The sequence below is a fragment of the Urocitellus parryii genome, chromosome 8 (genome assembly GCF_045843805.1).
Source record: "Urocitellus parryii isolate mUroPar1 chromosome 8, mUroPar1.hap1, whole genome shotgun sequence".
NCBI classification, from domain to species: Eukaryota; Metazoa; Chordata; class Mammalia; order Rodentia; family Sciuridae; genus Urocitellus; species Urocitellus parryii.
The window spans coordinates 15,060,828-15,081,368 of record NC_135538.1 but is presented as its reverse complement, the minus strand read 5'-3'; the positions used below and the strand labels follow the sequence as shown (position 1 = coordinate 15,081,368).

General features: G+C 45.7%; 1 protein-coding gene across 2 annotated transcripts in view; it reads left to right on the top strand.

Annotated features, from left to right (window-relative positions):
• The window catches only part of Mthfd1l (methylenetetrahydrofolate dehydrogenase (NADP+ dependent) 1 like), a 188,460-nt gene that overhangs the window by 167,480 nt on the left and 439 nt on the right, over window positions 1-20,541 (top strand). For both annotated transcript variants that reach the window (XM_026399935.2, XM_026399934.2), the window contains exon 27: window positions 13,894-14,012. In XM_026399935.2, coding sequence (XP_026255720.1) covers window positions 13,894-13,983 — 90 coding nt within the window. In that variant the 3' untranslated portion in view covers window positions 13,984-14,012. The remainder of the gene's footprint in view (window positions 1-13,893; window positions 14,013-20,541) is intronic.

Here is a 20,541-nt window from a genome sequence, read left to right as displayed (position 1 = left end):
TAAGTAAATAAATTAATTAAAGCAAGCCAATGATTAGGAGAAAATCTTACAAATAGAGAATAAAAGACACATTTATGTTCAGAGAAACAAATTGGCAGCTGGTTTGTTGTTGGAAATAACACTGGCTAGAAAACAGTCAACATTTTTAAAGTAGTGAAAGAAAATTCTCATCCTAGAAGTCTTTGCACACTTAAAATATCTTTTAAAAGCAAAAGTAAAGTAAAAACATTCTTAAATAAGTAAAAACTGAAAAGGGGGCATCAATAGCCAATTTGAACCACAAAAAACAAGTTCATGAAAATCCTTTAGTTAGAAAGAAAAGGATATCAGTGGGAAACCTGGATCTCCCTCATTCACAGGAATGAAGAGCACTAGAAATAGTATTATCTGGGTGTATTTAAAGACTTGTTCTTATTATTTAAGTCTCTTTAAAGATAAATTAAGTCAGTGCAGTGGTGCCCATCTGTGATCCCAGCCACTCAAAAGGCTGAGGCAGAAGGATCTCAAGTTCTAAGGCCAGCCTCAGCAACTTAGCAAGGCCCTCAGGAACTTATTGGGACCCTGTCTCAAATAAAAAATAAAAAGGGTTGGGGAGTGTGGCTCAGTGGTTAAGTGCTCCTGGGTTCAATCCTCAGTACAAAGAAAACAATTACTGCAGGAACCAAGAATAATAGAAATGTAGATATGACAACAATAGCACAAAGTTGAAGAGAAAAATGGAAATCCACTTTTGTAAGACCCTTATACTATATGTGAGGTAGTAGGCTATCACTCAAAGGTGAACTGGAAAGTTAAATGTGTACTATAAATACTAATGAAAATAATATGACAAGGAGTTCTAGTTAATAAGCCAACAAAGGAGATCAAATGAAATCAGCAAGAATACTCAGTCCAGTTGGGCATGGTGGTGCACACCTGTAAACCCAACTACTTGGGAGGTTGAGGCAGGAGGATTGAAGGTTCAAGGCCAGACTAGCCAACTTAGCAACTTAGCAAGACCCTATCTCAAAATAAAAAATGAAAAAGATGGGAGATATAGCTTTACAGTGGAGCTTGTTGTTATAGTATTCCATATGTCCAAACCCCAGTACTGCAAAAAAGAAAAAAAGAAAAACTCTCCAAAGAAGGCTGAAAAGGAGAGAAAGGAACAAAGAACAAGTAGGACAATGAGAAAAATAATAGCAAAATAGTAGATTTAAACCTAACTATATCAGTAATCACATTAAATATAAATGGTCTTCATACCTCCATTAAAATGCAGAGATTGTTAGATTGGTTAAAATATACAAGACTCAAACATGCTGCCTCAAAGAAACCCACATAAAGACATAAATACAGTAGTCCCCCATAAAAGCAAGGGTATGTTCCATGTCCCCCCCCCCCACCCAGTGGATGCCTGAAAGTTCAGATAGTACTGAATCCTATATATACTATGTTTTTTCCTATACATTAATGGTTTTGTTTATTTATTTACCTATTTATTTGTAGTGCTAGGGGTTGAACCTAAGTCTTCACACACATTAAGCAAGCACTCTACCATGGAGCTACATCCCTAGCCCTTTTCCTATACCTTTATAACTATGCTAATGTTTCCAAATAAGGCATAGTAAGAGATTAATGACAATAACCAATAATAAAATAGAACAGTTTTAGCAATCCGCTGTAATACAATGATATGCACGGGGCCCCTTTCTCTCTCTCACAAGACTGTACTATATTTTTAGACCACCGTTTACTGTGGGTAACTGAAACCATGGAAGAAGAGACTGCAGATGAGGGGGGACTGCTATAGACTGAAGTTAAAGGGGTGGAAATGCTAATATTATCCAAAAGACAGCTGGAGGAATACATTAGTGTTAAACTAGAACTAGAATGAAGAGTAGAAGTAAGAATAAAGTGGGTTGCCATTTCATCAACCAACATCATAATCCTGTGTCAGTAGGTAAAATAACAGAGATTCAATAAACATGGAGCAAAGGGGGAAAATAGGCAAATCCACAAATATAATCAGAGATTTTAAAACCCCTCTCAGAACAAACAGACTGAAATCAATGAGGATCTTGAACAATACTCCAATGACCTAATTGGCATGAACAGAGCACTCCACCCAACAACAGCAGAGTACACATTCTTTGCAAATGTACATAGAACATTTGCCAAGATAGACCATATTCTGGACCACAAAATAAGTCTCAATAAATTTCAAAGGATTCAAATCACTCAAAATATGTTCTGTAACCACAATGGAATTGAATCAGAAATCAACACTGAAAGAACCTGGAAAAACTCCAAATATTTGGAAACTAAAGAAGCTTCAGAGTGAGAGAAAATATTTGCCAATCGTCTATCTGATAAGGACGAGCATTTATAATATAAAATAGACGATTAAAACTCAGAAAATAGCTCTTAAGAAATGAGCAAAAGATTTAAACACTCTTAATTCAAGAAAGTATGGGATGATAAAAGCCCATAAAATTATGTTTACCATCAGTAGTCATTAAGGAACTGCAAATAAAAACCTCAGTGAGCACCATGATGTCCCTACTAGAATGTCTGAAATTAAAAAGACTCATTGTACCAAGTGTTGGTGAGGATGGGGAACAATGGAACTCTGGTTCTCTGCTGGTAAGAACGTGTAATAGGACAACCCCTTTGGAAAACAGCTGTGGTTTCTTTGTACCTGCCATATGGCCAAGCCATGCCATCCCTCATATGTACTCAAGATAATGAGGTGTGTGTCCACATACAGATCTGAGCATGGATGTTCATAGCAGCTTTCTTTTTTAATATCTTTACTTATTTCTGTGTGGTGCTGAGGATCGAACCCAGTGCCTCACACACGTGTGAGGCCAGCGCTCTACCACTGAGCCCCAGCCCCAGCCCACAGAGCAGCGTTTTTATAATGGCACACAATAAGCTTTACACTTGGACATCTGCTGTTTGTCATGTGCCAAGTTTGCCTCAATAAAGCTGCTCAATAATGCTGTTTGTTTAAAAAATAAACTGGCAACAAAGTGGAAACACGGAAGGAAAATATTCCAGAAGTTAGAGGATCCATCCAAAAGGCCTAACATCCAGATAATTACAATTCCAGCAAACATCAGAAAGACTCCAAAGGAGGAGAAATTATGGGGGAAAAAAAAAATCTCCTACCCCACTCCATTTTTTTCCCCAGAACAGAAAGACTCTACCCAGAGGGGACAGAGAGTGGGTTTGTAGACTCGCTCCCGTGCACCTCATCATAAAGTGAAAAGGAACCCCGGAACCCGAAGGGGAGAGTAGAGCTTTCAGAGGGATGCTCAAAACATGGGTGTGCAGATGATCCAAATCTAAATGTCCCCGACCCTGTCGGCAGCAGCACGGGAGGCTGGATTACAGCTCTTCAGAATTCGGAGAAAGCCATACCCCAAGCCAAACCATCAGTCAAGGTGCAAAGAACAGAGTCAAGTTTGGAGTTCTAGAACTGACCCCCATGCCCTTCACTAAGCTGCCTGCCGGAGGTGCTCCCACCCCAGTGAGCACACAGACCCTGAAAGAGTGAGATGCCTATATTCATTTTCTCTCCTCTGCTGTGCAACAAATCACCACAGACCTCGCCGCTCAGGCAACGCCGGTCACCACCTCCCGACCTCTGATTTCCGTGAGTCAGGAAGCAGTGGTGTCCCTGGGGGCTGTGGTCTCCTGAGGCCTGAGGTCCTCTTTGAAGCTCACAGAGCTAGTCACAGAATGCAGTTCTCTGGGGTTGTAGGACGGAGGACCCAGCTTCTTGCTGGTTGTCATCTCATCCCAGATCCTAGAGGCCACATGTGGATGTTTTTGCCATGTGACCCGCTTAGGCCCTTCCACAACACACGGGCTTGTTTCTTAAAAGCCAGCAAAATGGAAAGTTTCTCTCTTGAATCTGCTAAGACAGGGCGATGTCCCATCACTTTTACCAGGTAATGGAACATAACTCCAGGCCCCTAGTGCCACATTTTCTTGGTTAGAAGTATGCCACACGTCTTGACTTCACTCAAGGAGACGGGTTGATTGGGAGTCACCATTCTGTCAGTGAGAAGAAAGCTAAGCAGACAAAGTCACAATGTCTGCCTCCCATGGTCCCTACTCTGAGCTACTTCGAAATCCCTTCCCTTTCCGCAAGTGTCTTGACCTCCAGTCACTCCATATATACTTAAAAAGGGACAACGAAACAACCCTCACCTTCGTGAGCTTCTCTTCTAGTGGAGGAGACTATAAACGAGGGATGTGAGGGAGTGTATGGTGCCCGGGTGGGGAGGAGACAGGTACTGAACAGTTACTAAACATCATAGCGTGCAAGATGGTCTCACTGTGGATGTCACATTGTCCTCATAAATCCTGTGATCTAGCTGGAAGTCACCATAGCTCTGTAGTTAGAGATGGAAAGGGGGGTGAGTCTGGGTGGTAGGGGTACAGAGAGCTAACTCCTGGCCTCTCTCAGGAAGCCAAGGGGTACCGTCCAAAACTACAAGATCAAGACAAGGCAGTGAGCGAAAAAGGAAACCGAGAGTTGTCCTCCTTGGTAGTCACTAAGCTCTTGGGGTCGGGTGGGGTGGCAGTGGTGGGGTACTGTCTTTTTTTTTTTATAATAAGGCTTCGGGAGCGACGTGACCTTTTAAACCATGTACATGACTTAATTTGGCAAAAATCAAGTTCTTTAAAAAAAATTCATTACCTTGTTCCACACACATCTCTTTTTTAAAATTTTTTTTAATTGTCGATGGACATTTTTTTTTAATTTATTTTTTGTATGTGGTAGTGAGACTTGAACCTAGTGCCTCACACATGCTAGGGAAGCACTCTACCACTGAGCCACAACCCTAGCCCCCACCTTCTTTTAATTGATGCTAAGAACTGAGCCTAGGTCCTCATGACTGCTGAGCCTGGACTCTACCACTGAGCTACATCCCCAGGTTCTCTCCCAATTGTTAGTGCATTGTATTTGTGGTTGCAAGAGGTCACTCAGGAGTGATTAAAAGATGCTCCGCCTGTGGTTTTCTCTTCCTTCCACCTCCAGCATTTGTCGGGAGAGGGTGCCCCAGCAGTGTTGCTGGTGCGTGAAGCCAGTTTAAATGAGAAAGTGTCCTGTTTGTAAATATGTTTGCAAGTAGCATAGTTAGACTTCTTTTGGTGCAGGACTTAGGAAACGTTAGAGGAGGATGAAAACATGTCTTATTGACATTCTCATCAGTGTGTAGAGGGAAGGCCACATTCACACCTGCTCTGTTATTAGGGAAGGCTGCACCTCATTCTGGGGGCGTGCACAGCCAACTCCAAAATCAAGGTGTCAGCAGGGTGGTCTTCTCTTGAGGCCCCCTTGGTCCTCCCCTGGCCTTCTCTCTGTGAAACTTCCCCTGGTGTCTCTTCCTCTTCTTAGGACGCTAGTCCTAGGGGATCGGGACCTCACCTAAGACCTCATTGACTTAGTCACCCCTTGGAAGGCCCATCTCCATATACAGTCACATTGAGGAGACTCACCTGCAACCTGGGACTTTCAAGGGGACACAGTTTAGTTTATATGTGCACTAACTCACCACCAGGCCCACTCTGATGTCCTGGGCATTTTCCTGGGATCCAGTCTGGTCACCTGGTTGAAGGATGCAGAGCGCTGTAGGCCCATAGTGTGTCCAGCAGGTCCATGAGGCCCCAGGCTGGTCCTGAGTCCTGAACTCAGCAGGTCTTGGCAGCCAGGTGTCAGGTTGGTGGACAGGAGCTGAGGCCACACCTGCTGCTTCCTTCCTCTCCTGCCCCTCAGCATCCCCTCTGCCATTGCCCCACGAGCAGCAGAAGGGGGGCTTTAGTGATGGATACAATTTCACTCCATCCCCTTCCGTTTCCCTGCGCAGCAGCCTTTTATCTCTGAGGAAAGTTTTGCAGGGCTCCGGAGGGGGGAGGGAGAGCGATAAAAAACCAAAGAGAAATGGGGGTGTGGACACTAGCAGGAGCACTAGTAGTGTGCAGAGGCCCTGGGTTCAGTCCCCAGCACCACAGACAAAATGAAGAAACAAAGCTCAACGACTTGGCACAGGAGGGCAGCAGTGCCCTCAGAGCAAAGCCTGTCACCCACCCTTACTGCTCCTCTTCCATCTCCTCTCCTTAAAAGGGACACCAAATAATGATTTTACTACCAGTAGGACCAACGGATCAAACCCAGGCGCAGACCATCAGTTCATTTTCAAGGGAGGGCCTTCTCAGAGGCCAGGATCTATTTACTTAATATTAGGCTTCCAAACAATAAAATCTTCAAGAGCCAGAGTTGGTGGGACTCTCATGGCGAGCACCTGCAGGCCAAATAGCTAATGAGTCAAGATGCCGCAGAGATGTGGGACCTGCTCGTGGTAGACTTGTTTTCATTCCCTAAACCCTGCCATTCAGTGTGCAATCATCCCTGGTCACACCTCTAAAGGCTTCTCTCTTAAGCAGAATTTGTCCTTGATCAGTGCTGCCCCCATTTTCTTGAATACTCTGGGTCTTGATTCTTTAGTTTAGTTCCAGAGTTGATCACCTTAAGTAGGAACTACGAAGAAAGTAGCTTTTATTTTACTTTTTTGTTTTTGTTTTTGGTGCTAAGGATCAAACGAGGGCCTCATGCATGCAAGGCAAGAGCTCTACCACTGAGCTCCATCCTCACTCCTTCCCTGAAATTCGTAACTGAATTATGCAGATGGTTCTTCAGTTACTTCAGGGAATAATGTTGATGGTACAGTTTTCAGACAGGTGTAAATAATCCATATCTGATCTTACAAGGGTAACAAGCCTGTTCTTTATAAGGAAACACTGGCTAGTTAATGTATTTTTATCATTTTGAAAGCCTTTGTTTTTTTTATGGCCCTGAGGCATGATTGATTCACTGCTGCTGTGACTCTGTTTTTAAGATTTAATTTGGGAAGATAGTATCCAAAATGTAAGCTCTACAGCTCATTCTTTGACAGATGTTAAAGTGGAGAAGGGTCAAGGCTAAAATGGTCAAGTACAGATGTATCTTGACGCATTCTCTGGTAGCTTGGAGGGATGCAGAGAACCCTGGAGAACTCATACCATTTCCTTGTGCATTTCTGACCTGGGCACATCCACCTTCCCAGCCTCTGCCGTTGAAACGGGCCTCCTGTGACTAGAGAGGTGACACCATATCCCATGAAGTGTGGGAACAAGCGGGGTTTAGTGGGGTAGGACTCCGGCTCTAGAGTCACATTGTCTCCACCAACAAACTGGGTGATTGGGGGCAAATTACTTAACTTTTCTATGTTTCATTTTCCTAATCTCCAAAAAAGGGGAGCATAGTAATATGGGTCATGCTGACCTCGTCAGGGGGTAGGGATGGACGATCTATCCTTCCATGCTGAAAATAATTTTCAAAGCAATTTTTTAAAAAACTAATAGAAAAGTTCATTAAGGATAGGCTTCCTACCCCTAAAAGAAATTTCTAGTTCCCTTTCAAAAGAAGAGAGAAATCACTGTGTTTGTCCAGTCTTTCATTCAAGGCCATTGAAATAAATTGGTACAATGTGAGCCGAGCAGTGCCCTTGATGGCACCGTCTGAGAGCAGGACCTCCACTTCGGAACGTTATAAGCTGGGAATTGATTCACTTTATTCCTTTGATATAAAAAGCTAAAGAATTAAAAACCCGTGGCCTACTTCATGTGGTTTGGTTGACCTGTCTCTAAATATAATATAATGCAGGGACCGTGTTTTAGTCAGCTGTTTCGCTGCTGTGTCTACAGGACCCCCACCAGAACAACGATAGAGGAGGAAAAGTTTATTTGGGGGCTCAGGGTTTCAGAGGTCTCAGTCCACAGACAGCCGGCTCCATCCCTGGGGGCTCAAGGTGAGGCAGAAGAGTGTGGCAGAGAGAAGCAGCTCACATGATGATCAGAAAGCAGAGAGAGAAGATTCTACTTGCCAGATACAAATATAGACCCCAAAGCCATGCCTGCCAATTCTCACCTCCTCCAGCCACACCCTCCCACTAATTCTAATTCACTGATTGGGTTAAGGCTCGCACAACCGGATCTTTTCTCCTCTAAACTCCGTTGCATTGTCTCACACATGAGCTTTTGGGGGACACCACATCCAAACCTTAACAGACCAGGTCCTGGCCAACTTGGTGTTCTCTCAGTGAGCTCATAGCCAAGGTTTCTGAGCTAAATTAAACAGTCTGCATCTTTTCAGGGAGTCCTGGGCACCCAAGAGAGTCCACACTGTAGGGTTGAATCAGCCACCATGAAAGATGAGTGAGCTTTAAGCCCACACAGGACCCTGACTACTAAATATAGGTCACCTTTAGAATGCAGCCACAAGCTGTGTGGGTAGATATTACCTAACTGCTGGGGGGGGGGGGGGAATCCAGAACATTCCATCTCTACTAAGTCAAGCAATAGATATTATAGCAGCTCTATCAATTTTCACTATATTGACTTTTAATATCCCTCTTTCTCCCCTCAGTCTCTTGACATTTCACTGGGCCATTTTTCCTCGAGGATCATCTTAGAGTTACTCATGTAATTATCTAAATGACCATGTGATAGAAACAGTTCTGTCCCTCAACATCCAAAGAAGGAAAAAGGGAGAAACAGAGAGTCTAATCTCCAAGAAACTCTCTTATCATTTGTTTATGTCCTAGTCTCTAATCATCCTCTGGTTTAACTCCCCATTTAAAAAAATTATTTATTAGCTGGGTGTGGCACATGCCTTTAATCCCAGTGGCCAGTTCAAAGCCAGCCTCAGCAACTTATCAAGGCCCTAAGCAACGTAGCAAGACCTTATCTCTAAATATAATATAAAAGGGCTGGGGATGTGGCTCAGTGGTGAAGCACCCTAGGTTCAATCCCCCCTCCAAAAAAAAAAAAACCATAACAATATAATGAAAAATATCTATTAGGGCCTAATATTGCCAGACACTCTATGAAACAGTTCAGAAAATAACTGTGCTTTAAAAAGATGTTAAATTTTTAGATATTTCATCAAAGAGAAAAATCTTGTTTACAACAAAGAGTTCATGTCACGTTTCCCTTGTGTTTGCAAGTCAAGCAAGGTGTAGGTCCCTGTGGGGCCTCCCTGGTTTTATCTGCTCAGGGAATCTTCTAGCCTGGTCTCCATGTAATTTACTTGAACAATTGTTAACCAGTACAGGAGTGTTCTGTTTTGTTTTGTTTCTGGTTAAGTATTTTAAACAGGTTGTCGTACATATTAGCTATCTTCTGGAAAGAAAAGGTAGAAGGATTTCCTTCCACTGTAAGAACAAAACAGAGCCGGGCATGGCGGCGCACACCTGTTATCTCAGTGGCTCAAGAGGCTGAGGTGGGAGGATCTCGAGTTCAAAGCCCAGCCCCAGTAAAAGCAAGGTGCTAAGCAACTCAGTGAGACCCTGTCTCTTAATAAAATACAAAATAGGACTGGGGCTGGAGCTCAGTGGTTGAATGCCCTTGAGTTCAATCTCTGGTACCAAAAAAAAAAAAAAAATACAGATATGTACATAAAAAAAATGCTATTGCTCTTCTGAATCAAAATAAAACTAAATGGCTTATTCAGAAGGAAAAAGTAGTAGATTTAAGGAGAAATCAGAAAATAGATTATCTCACAAGCACAACAAAACTAATTGCAATGATATTTTGGTTAAGTACAAATTAAAATTCTATTGCTTTTTGAAACAACTTTTTTTTTTTCTTTGTACTTAGGGATTGAATCCCAGGGTGCTTTGCCACTAAGCTATATCCCCAGCTCTTTTTATTTATTTATCTATTTATCTTAATTTTGAGATAGGAACTCACTAAGTTTCTCAGGGCCTTGCTAAGTTGTGGAGGCTGGCCTCACTGACCTCAAACTTCTGATCCTGCCAGCCTCCTGAGTCACTGGGATGACAGGTATGTGCTATCCTGCCCACCTGAAATAATTCTTTTTTTTTTTAAGAGAGAAAGAAGAGAGAGAATTTTTTAATATTTATTTTTCAGTTTTGGGTGGACACAACATCTTTAATTTATTTTTATGTGGTGCTGAGGATTGAACCCAGCGCCCCACACATGCCAGGCAAGCGCGTGACCTCTTGAGCCACATCCCCAGCCCGAAATAATTCTTAATAATAATTTTTCTGTTCATGCCAAGAATATTTTTGTACTTCTTAAATGACTACTTTTTAAATGTATGTCCATTTTCTCTTTTTTTATTAAATATTGGTTTTTTAGTTGTAGTTGGACACAATACCTTTATTTAATTTATTTATTTTTATGTGGTGCTGAGGATCAAACCCAGGGCCTCGCATGTGCTAGGCAAGCGCTCTACCACTGAGCCACAAATCCCAGCCGCCCATTTTCTCTTTACTGGTGTTTAATGTATATTCATAAAGGCTATTGGCAGAACTTACTGTTTCCCCAAAATAATGTTAACCCGAAGTTAAAGATTTGGAAGATTTATGATAGTCAAAGTTAGGGTCATGAAGGGCAAAAAGCCTATGTTTCTTGGCCTTTGTAAAAGAATCCACTAATGCTCCATGACAAGTAAGTACAATTTAGTAGCTCCTTAGTTATTTTAAGCAGGAGGCCTCCTTAGAGGGCACAGAGATAAAGTAAACACGGAGCCCAGTGACCCCGGGCATGTGGCCAGGGGTCAACTCCCAAGGGCTCTCTGAACTGAGTCTCCTGTAAGAGCTGTGATTCTTTGGTAAGTTTTTCATGGGGAGAGAATATCAAGTGAAGGTGTAAGCTCTGCTCACATCACCCCGAGTCGTGTTTGCTCAGCAGGAAAGTTTTTACCGTAGGAATAGACTGGAGGCGACTGTGTACCCACAGGCCAGGGAGCCTCTGGGCTCTAGAGGGCTGTGCGGTTTCTCGTCTGCTCTTGCTTATTCCAAATAAGGAGTCCAGATTCTTGGAAGGGCGTATTGCATCATTGGGAAGGCACATGGGAATCTTTTGATTAAACTTATTTCTCTCCCATTTGAAAGAATAAATCAAAATGAAGGAAAGACATGTCACACTGACTGACACAAAGTATTTTAGCTGACTTGACTCCCAACTTGGTCACAGAATCAGACCAGAAGACCCACATTCTGGTTCATGGCGACCAGTGGATCCTCCTCTAGGAACACACGGATCATACATACCCTGCCTTCGTCAGTCTTGGCCTCTCATCGGCTCAAAGTTCCTGCTGGAGAGTTGACTGTTCTCTTCTGTAGAAAGAGTGGATACACAAGCAGAGGGGACAGTGGGTTATCCACAGTAGACTCTCCGGTTGCCTTTGTTGCCCCACATATACTTCCTTCAGAGTTCAAATTGGCTTTTGTCACCTCAAGTGAATTTAAACTTGACCCACCTGTTACTGAATTCTGTTTTAAAGTGGATAGTGTTGCAGCCTCCGGAGCAGCACCTGCCACAGTGTTGACGTGAGTTCCTTACTAGTAAAGGATGCTTTGGGCCCAGAGAATTAAGGGATGGGGAAAATACAGCCGAATACCATCATTCCTTTATTTCTCTCTAATTATTAAATGCTGTTTCCTTCTCCATAGCCCCATGCAGATTGCAGTACAAGTATCTTAAAATAGCTTTTATAGTTGGGCACGATGGGGCACACCTGTAATCCCAGCAACCTGGGACCCGGAGGCAGGAGGAATACAAGTTAAAGGCCAGCTTCAGCAACTTAGCGAGCCTCTAAGCCACTTTTTAAGCTCCCATCTCTAAATAAAAATATAAATATATTAAAGGGCTGGGGATGTAGCTCAATGGTTAAGCACCCCTGGATTCAATCCCCAGTACCACCCACCCTCCAAAAACAAGTTTCCTTGTGGTTGGCGATTTGGAGCCCAGGATGCCACCAATGTGTTCCAGGACCTTTCCTCCAGGCAGCCTCAGAAGCCCTCGTAGCCATACAGCCCTGAAGTGCAGGCCTGTTCCGTTAGCAAGACAGCAGCCACCGCCAGCCACCACAGTGTGCTGCGCCTGCCCCTTGCCCTGTCCCCCTTCCCACTCCCACTCCCAGGTCTAACAGGGCGGAGAGGAACAGTTAATGAGGCCTGTAGGTGCCCAGATTTGCTCTCCACCAGCTGCCAGGTGGGACAGGGTGGCACTGCAGGGGGTGGATCTAAAAGGTTCTTTGGCCCTTGCCTTTCCCTGGGGCTGAAGGAGAAGGGCAGTGAGGTGACCAGTGGCAGTGGGCGCCCTGGGAGTCCTCAAGCTGCAGTGTGCCTCCAAGTCCCCTGGGCACCTGCTGTCGTTGCAGCTCTTCTCCAGCAGGTCTGGGGGCTCTGAATTCCTAACAGACGTCTGGGCTGCTGCTGGCCACAGACGGCCTTTTGAGTGAGACGAGATCCTATACATGGGGGCAGGAGAGGTGGTGAAGCGCGAAATTCAATCCCCTGCAAAGGAAGCAGAGCATGGAGGAGCTTGAGCACCAACCGCCTCCTGGCTGCACCTCCTGAGGGACGCTCTGGGCCGGGGCAGCTGGACCCTGTGGGGTGCAGCACTTAGCCTTGGGAGAGCTGGGCTAGGCAGAGGCCCAGGTACTGCCCGGGTACCCATCAGATGCCCCTGTGCCCGTGAGCATCACTGCTAGGGCACGGCAGGAAAGACTGAAATGGAGGAGCGGGTTATCCGGGAGCCTCACATCCAGATCCCGGAGCAGGGTTAGTGTGTGAGAATCCCTGGGAACCAGGACGTTTTCCTGGAACACCTGTGGTTTCTGAAGCTGGGGACAAAGAGCACCTTTTAAAGTGCTCATTCAGACTTGGCCCGGCAAAGAGGAACTGGGCTTCATTCTGCACTGCCATTAACTACCCTTTTTTGGTTTGGTTTGGTTTTTTTTTTTTTTTTTGGTGCTGGGAATTGAACCCAGAGATTCTATACCCCTGAACTATGTCCCCAACTCTTGTAATTTTTAATTTTGAGATAGGGACTTGCTAAGTTGCTAAGGCTGGCCTTGAACTTGCAAACCTCCTGCCTCAGCTTCCCAGGTCTCCTAGGCATGCTCCACTGCTCCCAGCACTGACTGTACTGTATCTGCCTTTCTACCTAAACATCCCTGGATTCATCTGTAAAAGTGAGGTGAAAGTCAGTACCTATGTCCAAGGGTGCAGGGAGCTGGATGAAGTCATCCATGCGAAACCCTGTGTGTCACAGAGGTGGTGGTGGGGACGTGAGTTGGAGTGACATCGCAGACAGAGTCAGAGTCCCTGTATGGCATTTATTACCCATGTGCCCTTGGGCATCTCTCTGAACCTCAGGTTCTTCCTTTGTAACATAGAAATAATGAAAATACTTCCCATGTAGATTGTTGAGAATATAAAGCAGACAAAACACTGACCCCAAGGGCCTGGCTCAAAGTACACCTGAGACTGGCCGAGGTGGGCAGGTGACTGGGGCCTCCAGAACAGATTCACACTGCACTGGAGGTTTTACCAAAACATGTACCTCCAGGTGAGGAGAAGCCGCCACTCACTCCACCCACACTCGCAACCCGTGCACCCAGAGTTGGGGTTCAGCACAAAGATTTGACTGGGAAGAAAAGGTTTGGTGTGCTGTGGACTATGGGGAGGGCACACGGGCTAAATTTCAGGAATCAACACTCGGCCTTTCTAGAGATTGAAATAACAGGGGCCAGGGTTGTAGCTCAGTGGAAGAGCGCTTGCCTGGCATGTGTGAGGCACTGGGCTCAATTCTCGGCACCACATATAAATAAATAGAATTAAGGTTCATCAACAACTAAGAAATATCAAAATTAAGTAAATAAATAAAAGAAGAGGAAAAGAAATAACAGCTAGCCAACCTAAAGAAAGGTGTGTATACAGAGCCTACTATGACTCGAGGCTGGACCCAGCGCTGTGGCTAATTGGTGTCACTAGGCCCACAGTGTCCAGTGTGATCACTCTGTGGCATTTGTTTTCCCTGCAGATGAGCACGATGCCAGGGCTTCCCACTCGGCCCTGCTTTTATGACATAGACCTGGACACAGAAACAGAGCAAGTGAAAGGTTTGTTCTAACGGCAGGGGACCTCCCAGGGCCACTCCAGGTAAGCTGTCGTATTTTTACTTTTTCTTCCTTTTCTGTTGTTTCCGTTCAAATGCTTTTTTGTTTATTTTTCTGATACTGGTCATAAAAGTGATTAGTTGCTGGACACTATGGTGTACACCCGTCATCCCAGCAGCTCAGGAGGCTGAGGCAGGAGGATCACAAGTTCAAAGCCAGCCTCAGCAACAGCAAGGTGCTAAGCAACTCAGGGAGACCCTGTCTCTAAATAAAATACAAAATAGGGCTGGGGGTGTGGCTCAGAGGTCTTGGATTTACTTCCCTGTACCAAAAAAAAAAAAAAAAAATGATTAAAGTCCTTCCTTGATTCCTACAAGTTCCTACCTTATGGCTGTCCATGAGTTGGGTCCACGCCCAGGTGTGGACTTGGAATTAGTGGTCAGTCCACAGGCTCTTTGAAAGAGTAACTTCTTACCTCTCCACCGCACATTCTTTGGTACAGAGTAGATGCTCATGAGTCAGAGGAACCTCGGTGTGTTCAGCCAGAGCTACCATAACAGAGTACCCCAGAAGAAGGACTTAAAACAAGAGAAATTTGCTCTCCTGCCGAGCTGGAGGTGTGAAGGTCAGGGTCAAGGTGTCATGCTTCCTCCAGGGGTGCCTCGGGGCATCCCCGCCACGCAGTGCCTCACTCCAGTCTCTCCCTGGGGTTCTCCTGTGAGTCTGCCTTCACGTGGCCTTCTCTTCCTGTAAGGACACCAGTCATATTGGACTCAGGCCCACCATAATGACCTCATCTATTTTTTTAAGGATTCATTTTTTTTTATTTGTTCTAACTAGTTAAACATGACAGTAGAATGCATTTTGACACATCATACGCAAATGGCATATAACTTCTCATTCTTCTGGTTGTACATGATATGGAATCACACAGGTCATAGAGTCATATGCACATAGGGTAATAATGTCTGGTTCATTCTACTATCCTTCCTACCCCCCTACCCCCTCCCCTTCCTTCACTCCCCTCTGTCTAATCCAAAGTACCTTTATTCTTCCCTAGATGCCCCTCCCTTCCCATTATGAAATAGAATCTGTGTATCAAAGAAAACATTTAGCCTTTGGTTTTTTGGGATTGGCTTATTTGGGATTAATAACATGATATTATAACATGATATTCTCCAGTTCCATCCATTTACCAAAAAATGCCATAATTTCATTCTTCTTTAAGGCTGAGTAATAGTCCATTGTGTATATACACACCATATTTTCTTTATCCATTCGTCTGTTGAAGGGCATCTAGGTTGGTTCCATAGTTTAGCTATTGGGAATTGAGATGCTATGAACATTGATGTGGCTACATCACTGTAGTATGCTGATTTTAAGTCCATTGGGTATAAATCACGGAGTGGGATAACTAGGTCAAATGGTGGTTCCATCCGAGTTTTCTGAGGAATCTCCACACTGCTATCTAGAGCGGTTGCACCAATTTTCAGTCCCCACAGCAGTGTAGGAATGTATCTTTCCCCCCACATCCTCACCAATGACCTCATCTTCATGAAGTTACTCTGCATAAGCCCCCATTTTCAAATAAGGTCACTGTTACGGGTGCTCAGGATCAGGGCTCTAATGTATCCTTTGGGAGACACGTTCAACCCTTGGCTGTGGCACAGCCGTGTCTTAGGCTCTCCTGTTTCTGGAGGGACACGGACAGATGGGCAGATCTTCTAACTCAGGGGGCCCCGTGCGTCACAGAGAGGACAGAGCCACAGGAACCAGGGCACTTGCTGGCTCCTGATCCACGGGGTTTTGGCTTGGGGAGGGCGGGGGTTTCAATTGCAGCTTCTTAGACCAGAGCTGTCCACCCCTCAGCCAGCAACTCAGCCACACCTGCTGGCTTCCTGTCATGGAGACCAGCCACACTCCCAGTCCTCCTCCCCAGAAAGTTTTGGGTCAGAAGTCCTCAGGGCTTGGAGCTCCCTCTCCATCTCATAGAGCAGCGTGCCCAGCATATTCTCAGGAGACAGTCCTTCCTCCAACACGTCCACCCCTGTTCCTTAGCCCAGGACCCCTGCCTCTTGCCAGAACATTCTGGGCCTTCGGATGAGCTTGCCTGACCTAAAGGTCCCTCTCCAGCCGACTCTCAGTGAGGCCCAAGCTGGGCCTGCAAGACTCCCGTGACTTCACTGCAGGAGTCCACATGGGGATTTTCTCTTTCCTGTAAGTCTTCCTCGGTAAAACCTAAGGGCTGGCTGTGGGGACGAAGGCAAGGAGCTGCCTACATGAATTGTTGTCAAGGCATGGTGTGGACTTGTTTGTCTTGTGCCGTGAGGTCCATTGGGGGTGTTTGTGTGTTTGCCGCTGAGAAGCAGGAGTCAGGTCCACGTTTATCCATAACCACGTTTTATCTTCATCGTTCCTGAAAAAGAAAACTCAGAAAAGAAATGTGGTGGCCGGTTTCACAAAGGAGCCCATCCACGCTGGTACCAGGGTGGTTTGGGTCTTTGTTCTGACTCTGTGTGTTGGGAGCATCTCAGATTTCCCAGCCTGGCCTTCAGAAAATAACAATCTCATTTCTCTGAAGCCGAAAATTGACCCTGGTCCTAACAAATCTCTCTTCTCATGTCACAGCCCTGTACGGTACATTTCTGTCATTTGTCACTTGTCTCCAGAACAAGTGTGTACAGTTCTCTCATCTCTCTTGAATAGTATTTTTCCAGCCTTTCGGTCGGTCGGTTTTCACTTGCTCTCCAAGTAGGTCACATGAGCCCAAGGGAGATGCCCAGGGACGTGCCCCCAGCCTTGGTGATGCTCACGCCCGGGCCCTTCATTTCTTGACATGCCGGATTCCCCAACAAGGGTTCCTCTGGGGTCACCTGAGGATCCAGCAGGAGTTGTGGTCGGACACTGGGCCGCAGTGGTCACCTCCCACTGTGCTCAGCACCTGCCACCGTGGGTCACAACACCCTCTGGGACAGGTGTCCTGAGAAGCCACTGGCTTCAGGAAAGCCAGTCCTTCCCTGGTGGTCACGAAGAAGCAGAGGCTGAGGGCCATGGGACTGCCTGGTTGCCTTCCCGCTGCCCACACTGTCCCTCTTGTGACCCACAGGTTTGCAGTGTTCTTATATCAGAGCTGTGTAAACGCTGGCCCAGAGAGGGGAACAGCCCGCTCACATCACACAGCTAATGACCCCAGAAGCCAGGATTCAGCCCAGGCCCACCTACTCTCACTCTCAAGCACCCCTTATTCCCCCAGACCATTTAACTTCAATCACAGGCTACATGGACTTCCATCCGTTCTGAAATTTAAAACGAGCTAGTTGAATAGGATGAGTTTTTAAAGATATTTATGATCATTTAAAGATAATTATGCAGGTATCGAAAGGTAGAACTTTATCAAAATTCTTTTCAAGCATATGGAGCTACCTCTTAATTCTCTAGTTTGCATTTTTTTGCCCTTGTTTATCCAAGGCTGCTTCTTCGTGAGCTGCTAAATACTCTTCTGCTGGGCAGCAGTTCAAATCCCTCACCTGACCCTGCCCAAACAATCGAAGAGGGCCAAGACCCCTCCAGCAGCGCTCCCTCAGCAGCCGTTCAGCATCACGATCCAGCAAACATTCTTGCTCTTGCCTGCGCCTCTCCCGGTGAGCAGAGACCACTGCACCAACAGTCAGAGGTCTGCAGCCACTAACAATAGAAAAAATAGCTGGCGCGGTGGCGCATGCCTATGATCCCAGTGACTTGGGAGGCTGGGGCAGGAGGATCACAAGTTCAAAGCCAGCCTCAGCAACTTAGTGAGGCCCTTAGCAACTCAGCCAGATCCTGTCTCTGAATAAAATACAAAAAATAAAATAAAATAAAATAAAGAGCTAGGGATGTAGTTCAATGGTTAAACACCCCTGAGTTCAGTCTACGGTGCCAAAAATAAATAAATAAACAAACAAACAAATAAATAAATAAAGATAAGACCCCTTAAATGGTCGTCGGCTCGGACTGGATTGGGCCAGCTTTGATGTCATAGGGACCAGACCCCAGATGGCCCTGGACCCTGAGCTGCTGAGCAGCACATTCCTCATTCTCCAAGGACCATGGCGCAGATGTGTCCCCAAGGGAAAAGGACAGCAGGCAGTGGGTGACTGCTTTCCTTCCTCCCCTTCCCACCCTGGCCTTTCCTGCCTGCCTCACCCCTCTAGGAAATTGCTGAAGCTGAATATGAGCGTGAGATCCAAGAAGTCTCGGGGATTTGAGCTTCGGCTCCTCTGTCCCTAGACTTCCCTGAGGTGCTTTCCTCAGGCTGGATGAGGGCCTGGTTCCTTCTTTCAAATGCCACTGAACAGTGAGAATTAAAATAAGCTTTTGTCCCAGTGAAATCGATCCTGCTGTTCCGTCTTTTGTGTGGAGGTGGCTGGGTTTGGGTTTGTTTTGTTTTGTTCTGTTCTTCTGGTTTCTCATCCTGAACCTTCATCATATTTCTGAGCCTTGGCTGGGTCCGTCCAAGTGAAGACACTGTGAAAATCCCTGGGGAACTCGGGTCCTCCCTCCTTCCCTTCATTCTGATGTGCAAAGCTAAGCTTAGTACAGAATCAGATTTCCTCTATTCCTGCTATCGCTGTGAGTTATCTACCAGAGAACTGCTTTTCTAGAATCATGCACATAGAAAGAAGCATGATACCAGCTCATTTCTGCCCTAGACTGCTTTTCGGGCAGAAACTATCAAAGGGACTTAATATTTATAAATTAATCTTTTGTTGTGGTGGTGGTTTTGGTACTGAGGGTTGAACCTGGGTGTGCTCTACCATTGAGCTACATCTCAAGCCCTTTTCATTTTGAGACAGGGTCTTGCTGAGTTGCTGAGGCCGACCTCAAAGTTGCAGTCCTCCTGCCTTAGCCTCCAGAGTAACTGGGGATCACAGGTGTGTGTACTGCAGTTGGCTCATGAATGAACCTTGAGTTGGGTAGATCTGTACCAGCCCTTCTGTGGACAGGGCCTGTCCAGCCCCAGCTCACACACCACAGGGTTGCAGGATGCCCCAGGAGAGCACTTGCACTTTGTGATTTTGGGTCTTGAAACCTTATATTTTCACAGAGGTTCTCAAAAGTTGCTCATCACCCTTGTGCTTTCTGACTAAAATGAGATGTTTTGAAGCTTAGGCAACAATTGTGACATTCTTAGATCCCCTTCAAAGGCATCTGGGGGGCACTTTTTTATTTCTGATCATTCCATAACCAAAATAGAATGTTTTCTATTCTGCCTTCCAACCTACTTTCCCCTGAATAAACACCTGATTGCTTTTTACATTCTCACCTTAGCGATTACATGTCTGATTTTCTTTTTTCCATCTATAATCAGTCTTTCTATACTTTCGCCAACCCTTCAAGTTTCCTTAAAATGTGAGAACACAAACTCTAAGCCCCTCCAACCACAGTACTGCAGAGGACAAAGGCAGTGTGGCTCTGCAACAGGTCCTCCCCGGCCACCTCTGCAGCAGAGATGGCCTTAGGCCAGCCTGGCCTTGCCAAGCCGAGGGTCCTCCCCAGCCAGCAAAACCCACCCCACCCCCTGCCCCAGCACCCCTCCCTCCTAGGGCTCACTAGAGCCACCAAGGTGATGCCGGCTGTGTCTCTGGGGCAGGGGCTGCCCAGGTGCACCTCCTCCCTAACATCTCAAATATTTTCTATTTGTTGGTGTTTATTATACTTGTAACACTTCTGTGTTCTGTTTACTCCCCTGACTTGGAATCCGGTGTTAGGGAGTATTGAAGTTCCTGTCCCCTCTCTGTCTCTGTCTTGTGTTTTTCAACCCATCAAGCGTCCCCTGTACCTCCAGCTAGCTCAGTCATCCGTGAGAGGCCAGGTCACTGCATTTCAGCAGAGTGAGCTCTAGTGGCCCACAGAGACCCTTCCCGGGGTCGTCCACATGAAACGCCACGTGCTTGCATCTCCATTTTTCCTGCAATGGGGAAGGATTTTTTTTTCCTAGAACTTAGGTGTTTTGTTTCATTTGTTTTTCTTATGTTTGGGTATCAGGGATTGAACCCAGGGGTGCTTTGCCACTGAGCCACATCCCCAGTCCTTTTTATGTTTTATTCTGAGACAGGGTCTCAGTAAGTTGCCCAGCCTGGCCTTGAACTTGCCACCCTCCTGCCTCAGCTTCCCAAGTCACTGGGATTACAGGAGTGCACCACCCTGCTGTTTGGTATCTTTAAAATATAGTCTGATCACTTTCTCTTTCTAAAAGGTTGCAGGATTTAAGATGGGCAAAGGATCTTAGTACTCTCTGAGAAAAATCAACAAAGCTTTAACAACAGGAAGTCCCAGGTCCACCCACTTCCTCTTGTCCCCAGAGCATTTTCAGACCCTGCCTTCTGTGCCCACTATGTAAGAGAGGAACTGAAATCCAAGGCAGCCACATTCCTAATCTAAAATCCTAAACGTTCACAGGATCCTGCCGACCATTATCTGGAAGTCATGGAAATTCTGGAATCTGTTGGGAAGTTCAGGTGCTGGATCCAGGAGCCATGCTGAGGCCAAATCCCAGTCTCACTTCCCCCAGGGAAAACCTTCCCTGCAGTGTC